Here is a 13,443-nt window from a genome sequence, read left to right as displayed (position 1 = left end):
TTTGAAATGTCTGTCGACTTGTCCAGTTGTATTGCAAACTTTGAGTTGTCTTTAAGCCTCATAAGAAGCTGTTGAAATTGATCATTGCTAATGTCTGAAATTCTTTTGGACACAGTGTCATTTGATAATGGAATTTTACTAATTTCAGAAGCATACTGTTTTCCATGAACAATTTCAGACATTCTTATAGCTGCAGGTAGTAAAAGTTGCTCTCCAATAGTAAAAGGCTTTTTCGTTTTTGCTATCAAATACGAAACTTCATACGATGCCAATAGATATTTGTCATTCAAAGTAACATACTTCTCCAAAGTGTTCTTTTCTTTATTTGATGTTTGCAAAATACGCTCAAAATATTCTATTGGCTTTTTTGATAACGTTGCATGTTTAGTATTCAAATGTTGAATTTCATGCTTTATGCAGCCAAAACTTCTTTGCAAATTAAGCACACTGGTTGTTCTTCATTGTTGTGAGAAGAGCATGTGAAGCCATATTGCAAATATGATTCGTCATATTTTCTTTTTTTTGTTTTGCTAGAAGTCGGATTTGAAGCACTGCAACTTGGTTGTGACGGCGTGGCAGACTTATTAGTTGGAATTTTAATTAGCCATTTATCCATGATGGTTAAATAATAATAAATAATTAAACAAAATGTAGTTGAACTTTAACGTAATAATTAAAAACACCAACTGAAAATTACATAGTAAATACACACGTCACTACGAAGACAAAGCTGAGTCCCAACTGAAGTACAAACAGAAAAATAACTACACTCGAATCTTTACCAGTGCAATGACAACAAATTACGATCAGATCAACCCCGACGCATGGCGTGTTCAAAGTGTGCAGCGCACAAAGGCACCGTATCACAAAGACGCCGAAAAAGAAGCTTTCATTTAATCTTTTTTATTATTCTTTTATAAAAATAATATGCCGATTCGCCTAGCCTAGCTTGATTATGCTTCCGTAGTGTATGTGTAAGCTGTAAGGCGACGCGGCGTCTGGGTACTTATAATCACTAAGTTATTTTGCAAACACTGACGCCGGCGGCCAGACGTCAATGTCGAACGTTCAGTTGAAAATCGAGGAGCGCGTTGTATTTATTATTTTAAATGCTAATTCCATATTTTCATTTATAGGCCATACGTAACAGTTTTGCATTGCCACTTTTTTCAAAAAATTGTTATAATTAAACTACAATAGTATTTTGTATGATTTTTATTTGTATTTATATTTGTTCGTAGTGTGTATACTAATTTTAAAATTTTATTTCTAATGATTGAAAAGTATCAGATCTTTGCGACCCCCTTTCAGTAGTCTCGTGACTCCGCTGGGGGTCGCGACCCACAGTTTAAGAAGCCCTGCTAAATATTTACATTAAATAATTTACGAGGTTTTTGCTAGTTTACTTAAACCCTAATGATCACAAAAATGAAAACCGAATTATTTTATTTATTTATTTAATTACGAATTTACTTGTATTCAAGTTTCAAATCATTTTACAGGTAAACAAGAGAGACGTCATTACATTAATTTAACTATCCTCTTTGAATTGAATCTGAACCACAGCGGAAAATAATTAGTTTTCTCTATGGTCTGAACTTTCCAACCGTAACTTGGACATGTACAGCAAGTGTCAACGATATCCAATCAACGTTTTTTAATTTTTTCAGCTGCTAATAAATCAAATTGATATCGCATTAGACAGCTTTACTGTTATTTTGCACTCACTAATAACTCGTAGTAGTCGTACACAAAGTACATGTACAAAAACGTCTCTGTTCTAATCTTGCTTGAGGGGATTAATAATGGGCGTATGATCCTAGTGAATATCCCACCATTCGAAGAATTGTAAACGACGAAGAACGATCTATCTATGCATGGCTTTTAAACTTAAAGTTTGAGTGTGTAACGGCTGAGGGAATTGATGGTAGTTTTCCCGCTGTGCTAGTCGCAGTTAAAATGGATTTTGTTGATAATTCCTTCATGTTGTCGAAAGAGGTGTCTTACTTAAAAGCTAGAGACCCGAGTGTTTTTTTATCTTGGAACAGGTACGGGATACAAAATGTACGATCTAACTTAGAGGACCGCTTTAACCAATGCAGTGACCTTGTTCAGCCCAGTAAAAAAGTAAGTTCAGTTTTTGGTTTTGCTATTTTTTCGAATTTTTTTCTTTATTCGCAGTTCACATTTTGCTATTGTTGTGCATGTTGTTTTATATAATGGCGGAGATATCTAACATTATTCTTGTATTTTTTTCTGTACTGGCAAAACTATAGTATTGATTACGGAATATTTTTTAGGATGATTGTGTGGAGGTGTATCTTCGAATTAAAAAAGGCATATCTTTTGCACACCTCTATAGTTTTACAGACAACACGTTAATATGTAAAGTGGCGGCCAAAGGCGAAACTGTTAATAAAAAATATACTTTCACAAAAATATTCGGGCCCGATGTAACTCAAGAAGAATTATTCAATGACGTTATCAAATCCAAAGTATTACATTTTATTAATGGGAGGAATGCAACTGTATTTGCATACGGTGCCTCGGGATCTGGTTAGGTTTGATCGGAGAAACTCTTTTCGAACTGAGGGTCTTTTATTCCAGGTAAAACATTTACAATGGTTGGGACCGAAAATGCGCCTGGTGTAATACCTAGAGCATTTGAATATCTGTTTCGTAGTTTGCCCATATTACGTGAAGATCCCAAAGCAAAACCTTTGCCAAATGGGACAGTAATGGAGCTTAGCGCTTTGCAGAGCGAAGAAGAGAAGAGGAATACCCAAAATCTGCTTCACATATATGGTCAGCGACCTGACAAGTTGCTCCACTTGAAAACTTACAGGTGAAGTCAATGTGCCCATTTTAACTAATAACTAACAAATAGGCGAGCGATTAACCACCATTGTAAAAATTAGAATAGTATTTCGCGGGTTTTCGACTATTTTCACATGATTGCGCAGTTACATTTAATTACCTAGCTACTAAGACCCACAAATTAAAATTCTGTCGTGGGAGTAGGACTGAGGAAGAAGCTATCGCTTTTATTACAGCTGATAATCACTTTTATCATGATTAAAAATGATAATGTTACTCACAAAAGGTTTAATTAAATTATATGATAATAGATCGACCTGGCATGATGGACAATTTTCTTTGATCTTAATTTTTTTAAATGTAAGTAAAATTTTAAGTTTGGCATTTTCATCTGTAAGTGGCTTTGTCAAAAATCGATGCGTTTTCGGGAATCTTCTTTATTTTAATTGTATAATTTTTGACCCCGTCGCAATTCGTTTTCCTCTTATAATGTAAAATAAATTACGTCTGCAGGACTATGCAAGCGAGACTCAGCGATTGCCCGGTCGCCACAATAACCGGCAACGCGGATCTCGTGGAGATATGGGTGTCTTTCGCCGAGATCTACAACGAGCACATCTACGATTTGCTGCAACCGCACTCCGGGCATTCGAGACCGAAATTAAAACTGGGCGGTCTACACGAGCACACCTACATCAGAGACTTGAAATACTATCACGTCAAGTCAGGCCTGGAGGCCTACCAGTTATTGCAATTCGGCTTGCAAAATATCAACTACGCGGAGACAAAAGTGAACTCTCATTCGAGCAGGTCGCACGCCATTTTCACGATAAGGCTCGTCCAAGGGTTCCGGGCGGAAAAATGTTATTCGTCATTGAATTTCTGCGACCTGGCGGGGTCGGAGAAACTGAAGAAAACCTTGAACACCGGCGATAGATTAAAAGAATCTAACACCATCAATAAGTCGCTTCTAGTTCTGGGAAGGTAAGTTTATCGGTTCATGAAATGTTACAAACTACGGTTGGTCTATTAAATGAAAATGTAGCAATTGCGAAAGCTTAAAAAGTAAATATTTTAGGTTGCTTGGAGTTGTTAAGAATAAAAAATTTAAGAAAGATATAATTTGCATTGGCATTAGTGGAAAGTCCTCTCTCTGGAGGGACTCAAGAAGCCAAGCAATTAATTTTCGCCAAAAAAAAAAAGACGCAGAGTACTTTTCGATAAGTCGCAAGTTCCCGAAACAAAAAAACGGAAAAGGAAGAGGCGTTTTAAACTATAGTTTTGTCCCCTTATCAGAGGTGCATGAAAAAAAAACAACATAAATCATAAATACGTATTACCTTTATTTCTTTAAAAACATACAAAAAACTATGGAAAAAATATAGGTACTTAAATGTTCAAAATTCGGGAGAACGTTTTTAAAAACATTTATTACACGGAAAGCGAAATAAAGTATTATTCGAACTGGCCGTTACAAAGGTTGGAATAATTAAGAGCGTATTTTACAATATTACAATCGAATAAATAGGGCTTTTGATGTGGTGTCAGCGATGCGTTATCTTCGCTTAGCTTTGGGCTTCGTCTGCAGTTTGGGACATATAACTAGGTGTATGAACTTAAATTCTAAGATACTAGTCTGACGCATATTTAATATTTTTTGTTTTAACAAGCTTGACTGAAAATTATCTAATAAATTTTTAAAGGTGTTGAAATGAAATAGCAAAAACTTATAGATCGGTAATTATTTTTAAGGCTTCATTATAGCTGTTAATTTCGCTAGCTTCTCCATTATCATATTCTTGATCGCTGTCTTGTTTTCGATTGCGTATTCAATGTTCAAACTAGTCTCCTCAGTCGCTCTAATATTGTCGATCGCAACATAGTTTCCAAGAGTTTCTTGCGTTATGTTCATTTCTTTAAAACATCGTTCCATTTGAATATCGTAGATAGTGGGATATTATCTTCTGGATCCCATTCCATTGATTTAGAAAAATTATAATTTTTTTGAAAACCAGCTTTGTTGAAACAATTTGCTATGGTTCTAAAATATTTACTAAATTGCTAAATCTGACGCGGACGTTACTTGATCCGTCTTTGATAAAATGTGCTCCAGTATGAGTCGACGATAATACAATTTTTCATTCTGTATGATACACTGATGTAGAGGTTAACATACTGATGTATTAGGCAAGAAGACAATTTTTATGTTTTGTAATTTAACCTCACGGGGGTGCGATGCGGAGTTATCCAAGAATAATAAATTTTTTCGCCATTTTAGGTCTGTCAAATTGTAACAACCAGTCATTCATAATGTCTCGTGTCATCCATGCTTTCTTGTAAAATTTCCATATTGACGGTAAATTTTTAATTGCTACATTTTTGAATGGTCGCGCAGCATTTCCAATCACGAGCAAATCTTCTTTTTGTCATGCCATATTAGCACAAAATAAAATTGTAAGCCTCTCCTTGGAAAGCTTTTCACCACTAAGTTTTTCGAATGTCAAAGCAAGTATTTTGTTAGGTAAGACTCGGAAGAAAAGGCCAATCTCTTCGGCATTATAACATCGTGTCGCCGATATCCGAGGAGTAGTGTGGGCAACTTATCTTTAGACTGATTTACGTCTTCTTGACTCACATCTGCTGATTCTCCAGAGATAGAAGCTTTAAAATTTGGAACATTAAGTTTTTCGGCTATTTCTTGAGCCTTGGCCTTTACTAAGTGCGATATTGGAATGTATTTTCTGTGCAATAGTAGATCACCGTGTTCCTTAATGGTATGCGGATATTTAATTTGAATGACAAAAATATGATCATTTGTTAAATAAACCATTTTCCTAAAACTCAGCCCGAGGGACATCATCTTTTAACATGCAATATTTGCTTCAACTTTTTCCTGCTGATATACGGAATCTACTTTTTAAAACCCTAAAACATCTAACTATTGGCCTTCTTGTTCTAAATTGCACGTCGTTTTATAGATCTTCTACGGCGTTCGTGGAAGCCTTTTTAGTTAACTTTTTTTATAGAATTATAGCAATAGGTTTTATTCGTATATCTAGAGTATTATATCTTTAAAAGAAGTAGTATCATGTCTAATATTGCCAACAAGTGACTTAATGTGGGCAGCTTTAAATTCAACAAGAATTTGTCTGCGTGTTATCTTAAACCTCGATTATCTCAAAAAGTAACATTTAAATATAAAAAAAAAACGTAACCTCAATTTCTCCCTAAATCATGCAAAATTCGAATAGGATTTTTTTTATAAAGTGACATTTATTTTGACCGGGCAGGTCAAGGATTCAAAAAATGTCGAAATATAGGGGGTATTTTATTTAAAATAACAAAGATTATGTCGAGGAGGGGGGGGACACTTTTGAGACACCCTGTATCAACAGAATTATAATATTTTAAATCTTCAGGAGAATCCAAGAAACTTTTGTACGAAACTTTTTTTCATATCTCACATGGTGTACATATTATTATTAATAAAAAAGTTGAAGAATTTTAATAGGAATTCGAAACATTTTTATAAACGTATGTTTTATTCGTCTTTCTTTTGTATTTGTCATTTTCTTTATTTTCCTCTATTGTTGACCCGCCCTATACAAAGTGGAATGAGTTCTGAACGAGCCAACAAGATGATCCAGAAGAGTTAGCTTGTGGAAGTTGGTTTGAAAAATCTACATAAACGTAAGAAAACTTCTGGATTCCTCATGCGTCGGTTTTTGCTGACTCGAACCAGCTAACGTTTCGCAAATCATCCTGTTGGCTGCTTCAGAGCTTGACTGAAACTGCTTCGCATTTTACTCTGTAGTTGCTTTTATATTGTTTGAGAGGGGCGGAGCTAAATGAGGGACATAAACACCGTCTCCGATGACTGATTCAAATATTGGTGAAGAAACCTGAGTCGCGGTTAAGATTTTAATTTTATCTAAATTCTTGCATGTAATGTAGAATTGATTCTTCTACCAACGAAAAATCCGAGAGTCTATAGAAATCTATAAGCAACCTAATAATCTTAACCGCGACTCAGGTCTCTAGCTGTCACCAATATGGGAATCGGTGTTTATGCCCCTCATTTAGCTTCGCCCCTCTCAAACAATATAAAAGCAGGTACAGAGTAAAATGCGAGCCAGTTTAGGTCAAGCTATGACCAACGCAGGAGGAATCCAGAAGCTTTATAAAAAGTATTGAAGTAAACTGTGGAAGTTTCTTTAAAAAATACATAAAATACTGTTTATACGACAACCGCCACATTTTTTTTTGTAGTTTAACAGTGAACCACAGAGTTTAGTGCATCCGGATAGAGTTTATTTGTAAGTTATTTGTGTTATCTTCTTTAATCTGCAGGTGCATACACCAGATCCGGTCGATCCAGCAAACGAAAGATAACCTACTGCCGCCGTTTAGAGAATCGAAACTAACGCAGCTCTTCCAGAGGGCGCTCTCGGGCAAGGAAGAGACCGCCATGATGGTAACCGTCAATCCGGCCGGTACCATGATTGACGACACGCACCACGTTTTAAATTTTTCCGCCATAGCCAGAGAGGTCGAGCAGGCCAGAAAATCAACGTTTATGGAATACATGGCGAAATTCTGCTCTACCGTCGTGGAGGACGACAAACACCAGGACGAGTTGCGGAGTTTGAGAGATCAAGTCGCTATCTTGACTTTGGAACTCAGCGAAGCGCGCCTGCAGATGGAGGACGTGTGTGAGATGGAAAGGAATCACCTGACGAGGGTATGAAAATTGCTACGGTGCAAAATCCGAGTATTCTAGGGAGGCAAAATTAGGAAGGCAATAGAAATATACTCTTTACAAAACTTCTGGATTTCTCCTGCGTCGGTTTTTGCTGACTCGAACTTGCTGACGTTTCGCCAATCATCCTGTTGGTTTCTTCGGAGCTTAACTGAAACTGCCTCGCATTTTACTCTGCATCTGCTTGTATATTGGTTGAGGGGGGCGGAGCTAAACACTGTCTTGGATGACTGATTCCCATATTGGTGATAGATAAAGACCTGAGTCGCGGTTAAGATTGTTAGGTTGTTTATAGATTTCTATAGACTTTCCAATTTTTCGTTGGTAGAAGAATTGATTACATGCAAGAATTTTAGTTTTATCGAATAAAATTTTATGTCCGGTTTCGTGATTGTGTCTTAGTCGTAATTCTCTTTCGTGTTCTTCGAGCTTAGTTGATATTTTTCGTCCGGTCTCTCCAATATATTCTTTGCCGCATATGCATGGAATGCTGTAAACTCCTGGCATCTTAATTAAAATTTTGTCTTTGAAGGACCGAAGATGTTGACAGATTTTCGGAGAAGTGTTAAATCTGGTTTTGACGTTATATTTCTTTAGAACTTTTGATATGTGGTCAGTGATGTTTTGATTGTAAGGAAGGATAGTGCCAAGTGTAGGATTGCTTTCGTCCTCATTGCTATTGGAAGGTTGTGATGAAGTGTATTTTTTCATGGAAGGATTAATATCGTTAAACACAATGACCCAATGTTAGGTCTGATTTTCTATTGATAAGAATATCTAAGAATGGAAGGTTATATTATTAGTTTCCAACTCAAAACGTATGTTATAGAGTTTAAATATCTAAGAAAATCTACTACTACTGACTTTGACGCTAAGTATCAAAAGTAAAAAAAAAAAACGAAGTTTTTAAGATCCCTCCACAAAGTTGGGCAAATTCTGTTAAACATATAGAAAAAGCAGAACAATCGTATATCCATATTGCAAATAATATAGAACAAATAATAATTAGAACAGGCGATGATAGCGATAATGTATCAGTATATACATTATGTGAATAATTTTAAATAATTTAAGTAGGCAATAAAAATAATTTGTAATTTTATTTTAGATTTAAACATAAATACATACATAAATAAATAAATATTGTTTAGTATCTTTCCTAACAAGTCCCCAAATAATTAAATTCTAAGCAAAGTGGGGACCTGTTCGGCCATATTTCATTCTTACAGCTTGCCCGGGTCTTTCCTTAATTCGCATCAGTTGGTCACTTTCTTATACTTATGAACAGACTTTACACAGTACAATGCAAAATTAATATTAAACTGTTTCGTTTAAGCAATACGAAAACATAATAGAGCTTAAGAATAAGCAGTTCGCCCGTCTGAGAACCAGGTGCGAACAGCTGGAGCAAGAGCTGCGCGATGTGCGGCAGAAACAAAACGTGATAGTGATCGGGGACAGTGACGAGGAAGACTACGAGCCGTGTAAAGCGAACGAGATGGCGCTGAAAACCGAGAACCTGGAAGCAATCGTGCGGCAAAAGGAAGACGAAAACCTGGCGCTGCGCCAACGGGCCGGACGTCTGGAGGCGGACAACGAGATGCTGAGGAAGGCGATCCAAGAGAAGGACAAAATGCTGGCGGACGCGGTCTTCGATTTCAAGCGGCTCGAGCTGCGCTGCGAAGAGCTGGAAATGAAGAATTCGCTGTACGAAGGAAGTAGAAACGAAACCGATAGCAGCTCGGAGAGCTGCAGTGGAGATAGCACCGACCGGGTAAGCACCAAATTAGGTCGACGTTTCGGAATTACGCCTTTTCTGAAAGCAGTGTTGCCAATTTTATGTAACATCTTTTTTTTATTTTGAAAACATGTACAGAGTAGTCCGTTTATGAGGCGCCACTTCATTATCTCGCGAACTAGAAGAGATTGAACAATGTTAGAGATGTTAGAGACAAAAGTTGCTTGGATTAATCTGAAGTTTTCATTTGCGTACACTATCAACTCTTTTTTATCTCAAATGAAACACCCTGCATATTAAGGGGTTTAAACCCGGAATTATCGACTTTCATCTTAATCTTGTTTCAAATCCTCTTTGCGTATAAAAAAAGGTCTCTTCTCGTTTATTTATTTCGTAAAACTTGAATTTTTAAATGAAAAAAATCTTCTAGTGTCGCCACACTTCGCGTATCGTCAGTTTCTCTTTTTCAAACCCCCGCTACGTCCAGATAGACCACCGACATGCGAATTTGTTTATTCCTTCCACGCTTACCTTACGGTAACTTAAACTAGGATATAATAACAAAAAGAATATAATAAACTATGGACAGTAAAAGAACTGCACATCATTCAAATGGCACACTATTTGAAACTCCATTAGTTAACGTATTGATAAAACACAATCTCGGCGCTACATATCAATTTAACAAAATTTAATTACTTTAATTTGTTGGTATTGTGTTGATTTGTAAAGCACACCAGCCTATTCAAAGGCATATTCTATTAATCACTACAGGAGACAAAAGGTGACTTCCTCTCAATTCTCTAGAACGGACGTGACAATTAAAACTTGACAGAACACAAGGAGAATTAATAGCCGCAGTGATAGAATGGTAAAACATAAATCCAGAAATTTTCCTCGAGAGTAGCCAGTCCATGAAGGTCACTTCAATGATATCCACTTGTAAACTAATCTGGCCCATCCTATATCTTTCTCTGCACAGCCTCAATTCGGTTTTTATGAATTTCATAAAATGGAGACCAGATTGTTGACCCAAGATAGTACGGACATATGAACTGAACATCCCAAATTCTCATACATTCATACGTAACACTACTAACTTTGCGTGACCTTGAAAACAGATTCCTCCTCGAATCATTATTGAATCACCTCCAAAATTTCTATCAAATCCTAAGCCCAGTCGTTAATTAACATGTTTTCTTGTGAACCTTAACCATAACCTGGTTAACAATGGGCAGTACCAGGCATTATGGACCTTATTCCAAATTCATCTAAACATTACGGTCTCTGGAGAGACCGATTTGCAGGTGCCTGGATGTAACATGACCTATACGCAAAGTCAGCTGATGCATGTTAAAAATGAAAGTCGTCTTTTTTTTGTCCTGAACACAAAAGCTGCATATCTAGAATTGAAGCTAAAAGGAGATCATAGGTCACAGATTCAGCAGACCTTGCGAAACCTTCCAGAACCTGTCTTTTATCATGCGCCTAGGCGCAAAGCCGACATTGGAAGAAATTCCTATAAATACTCTCGTGAAGTTTTCACTCAATTAAATTTGACTCAAACATAATATAAATAAATAAATAATGTTCTGCTAAAAAATATATTTAGTTTAAAAATTAATAAAACCAACCTAAACAGTAACCTGTTAGTGTTCAGTTCTAATGTTAAAATAAAAGAGGAAATACCAACTGAATGTATAAAAAAATTGGCAACAATGTATCGAGGTGATTTCGTTCGTTTCGTTTCCAAATTCTTTGCAAAGAATTGAACATTTTCACGGTTTTACATTCACACCCTGTATAATGGGAAGGGGTTATTTTATCCCGATTAACAAGTTGTTTACATTAGGAAGAAGCAACGCTATTTGTTCCAGTCCGCAAATTGCCAGATGGAGATGGAGATGATTCGCAAAGTATTGAAGGTACTTTAATTAATATACGTACAGTTGTTTAATAAGGGTTCGATATTTTACAGGGTTGTATGTAAATATTTTGTGTGTCAAAGTTTCATTTCATTAAATTGGTATCTGTGACTTTTGTAACATGAGAAACTTGAATTTGTTCTCCGTCAAAATTGAATTTATTCATTAAGTATATGTGATACATTTATATTGTACATATGTTCTGTAAAATAAATTTAAGGAGTCAATGTTTACTATCAAATATCAAGCTTCTATTAAATAACACCATTTATATTTATTTAGGGTATTTCTGTTTCAGAGCAACCAACGAGCAATAGTGATTTGAAGCTTGAACTTCCTGAACAATTGTCAAGTTTTAAATTAAGTTAAGTTAATTAAATCCTTATATCTTTGAGAATTGGAAATTTTACTTAACATTTGCCGTTTTCCAGTCGGGCTTACAGTAGTGGGGCACCTGTATTATCTAATAGCTATATGGTCAATCCCCTAAATATCCAAATAAGTTTGAAATGAGAGAATGGTGACGACATGTTCGACCGGAAGAATTAATAATTATCTAGGAATGCTCTGGTACCACAACAAATTTAACAATAGATTTTGACAACTTGGTTATGAAAATTGGTATTTTATCCAATGACATAACTGTTTTACAATACAAAAAAATTATTTGAGGTTTTGCGATTGTGGCGTCGTCATATATAATGAATCTTCTTTCTTTAATAGACGTGTATGGTCGGTTACATTAGGCAGTACAGTAGAGACTTGATAATCCGGACCAATTAAAGCAAGGGCTAACTCAAACTATAATATACAAATACATGATGAAAAACAGTAAACGGGTAAACTTCATTCTCAAAGTCTCATCAAAACAAATATAATGTAGGTAAGAATAACTATATCAAATGTTACAATATTACATTATTTAAATTATTTAAATATTTTACTTTGTCTTTTAAGTGAAATAATTGAAGAATGCTTAACTATACCTTTTTGTTATAATATTTTAATTTAGAGATTATTTTCTCCAGCAATTCTAATGTAAATCTCTGAAGCTTCATGTTCAAGATCGCCATTCTCTAAGACATTCTCTGCATTTTCCAACCACAGTCAATTTGTGTCAGCAGTTTAGAGGAATTAATTTTAGTCATAATCAGGTAAATTGCCGGTTTGTGGTCACTTTCTGCTATGGCATATAGAGTAAACTGCATCAATAAGATTTATCCTCTTAATGCAGACCTTTCTGATAATACAGCTAGAATAATCTGATAGCATTTTGATCCAGACATAGAGCAAAATCGACTTACTTAACATGGCCGAGATATAGGGCGCTTTCCAATTTTCGGCCCTTCAGAAAATTGCCCATAACTTTTTTATTTATGAAAATTTTGAAATGGGATAAAAACATTATTAAGGCATTCTTTAAGGCAAATGCAGTAGCGTACTCAGATTATGTCTACATTCCTCCGTTTTCTTATAAATAAAAACAATTTTCTTATTTTATATGATAATCATAGTTGACTGTAGGCTTAAATTAGTGTTCGTGGCGAGCCTTTTCAGCTATAGCAACCTTTAAAAACACGAAACTTACGAACCATTCAATATTTTAATTCTAATTTTAGATATTTTTAATATTTTAATATTTCAGATTATTTAGAAAACAAAATTATATTTATTTTAATCTAATAAACACAACAGTAAATATTAGAATACAAAATCTTAAAATTTATCCTTTTGCATTAATTATATTGAAATATTTTAAAGCAAATGTTCAAATTGGGCGCCGCTCTCTTCAATACACTTGGCGCACCTTTTTCGTACTGACTGGCAACTATTTACTAACTTTGTATATGATTGATGGAAGCAGACGCTTTGGTTTGGAAAATTCTGTCTTTAAAGATAAAATCTTTTATTCTTACCCATAAAAAAATCTAGACGAGTTAGATCAGGGCTTCTTAAACTTTTTTATATAGCGACCCCCTTCAAGCTTAGGAAATTTTAAACGACCCCCTCCTCCATATAATGAAATATATACTAACCGTGGATGTAGATGTAATATCGCACTATTTTACAATGTAAATAAAATAAGGATTAAAGAATACGTACCCATTCATTTCACATATATATATGTTATATCCGGAAATCCTATTGTCCACATGGGTTAAATGCCACCGACCTGCAAGAGTGCAACGATTGCGAAAACGTCG

At 35.3% G+C, this 13,443-nt stretch overlaps 1 protein-coding gene across 2 annotated transcripts; it reads left to right on the top strand.

Moving 5' to 3' along the window:
- The first annotated feature begins 1,891 nt into the window (after positions 1-1,891).
- On the top strand, positions 1,892-12,813 carry LOC132699935 (kinesin-like protein subito). Of its 2 annotated transcripts, none has more exons than XM_060666928.1 (8): positions 1,892-2,127; positions 2,301-2,556; positions 2,608-2,845; positions 3,331-3,801; positions 7,168-7,558; positions 8,913-9,350; positions 11,167-11,239; positions 11,538-12,813. In XM_060666928.1, exons 1-8 carry the CDS (start codon positions 1,960-1,962, stop codon positions 11,606-11,608), a joined length of 2,106 nt encoding a protein of 701 aa, XP_060522911.1. In that variant the 5' UTR covers positions 1,892-1,959; the 3' UTR covers positions 11,609-12,813. The 2 variants fall into 2 exon arrangements, with proteins under 2 accessions (XP_060522911.1, XP_060522912.1); XM_060666929.1 differs by lacking the exon at positions 1,892-2,127 and adding an exon at positions 2,192-2,246.
- Positions 12,814-13,443: the final 630 nt, after the last annotated feature.

The sequence above is a fragment of the Cylas formicarius genome, unplaced genomic scaffold (assembly GCF_029955315.1).
Source record: "Cylas formicarius isolate icCylForm1 unplaced genomic scaffold, icCylForm1.1 PGA_scaffold_3__17_contigs__length_32017465, whole genome shotgun sequence".
NCBI lineage: Eukaryota > Metazoa > Arthropoda > Insecta > Coleoptera > Brentidae > Cylas > Cylas formicarius.
The sequence above is the reverse complement of the archived record's forward strand: the minus strand, read 5'-3'. Positions and strand labels throughout refer to the sequence as shown.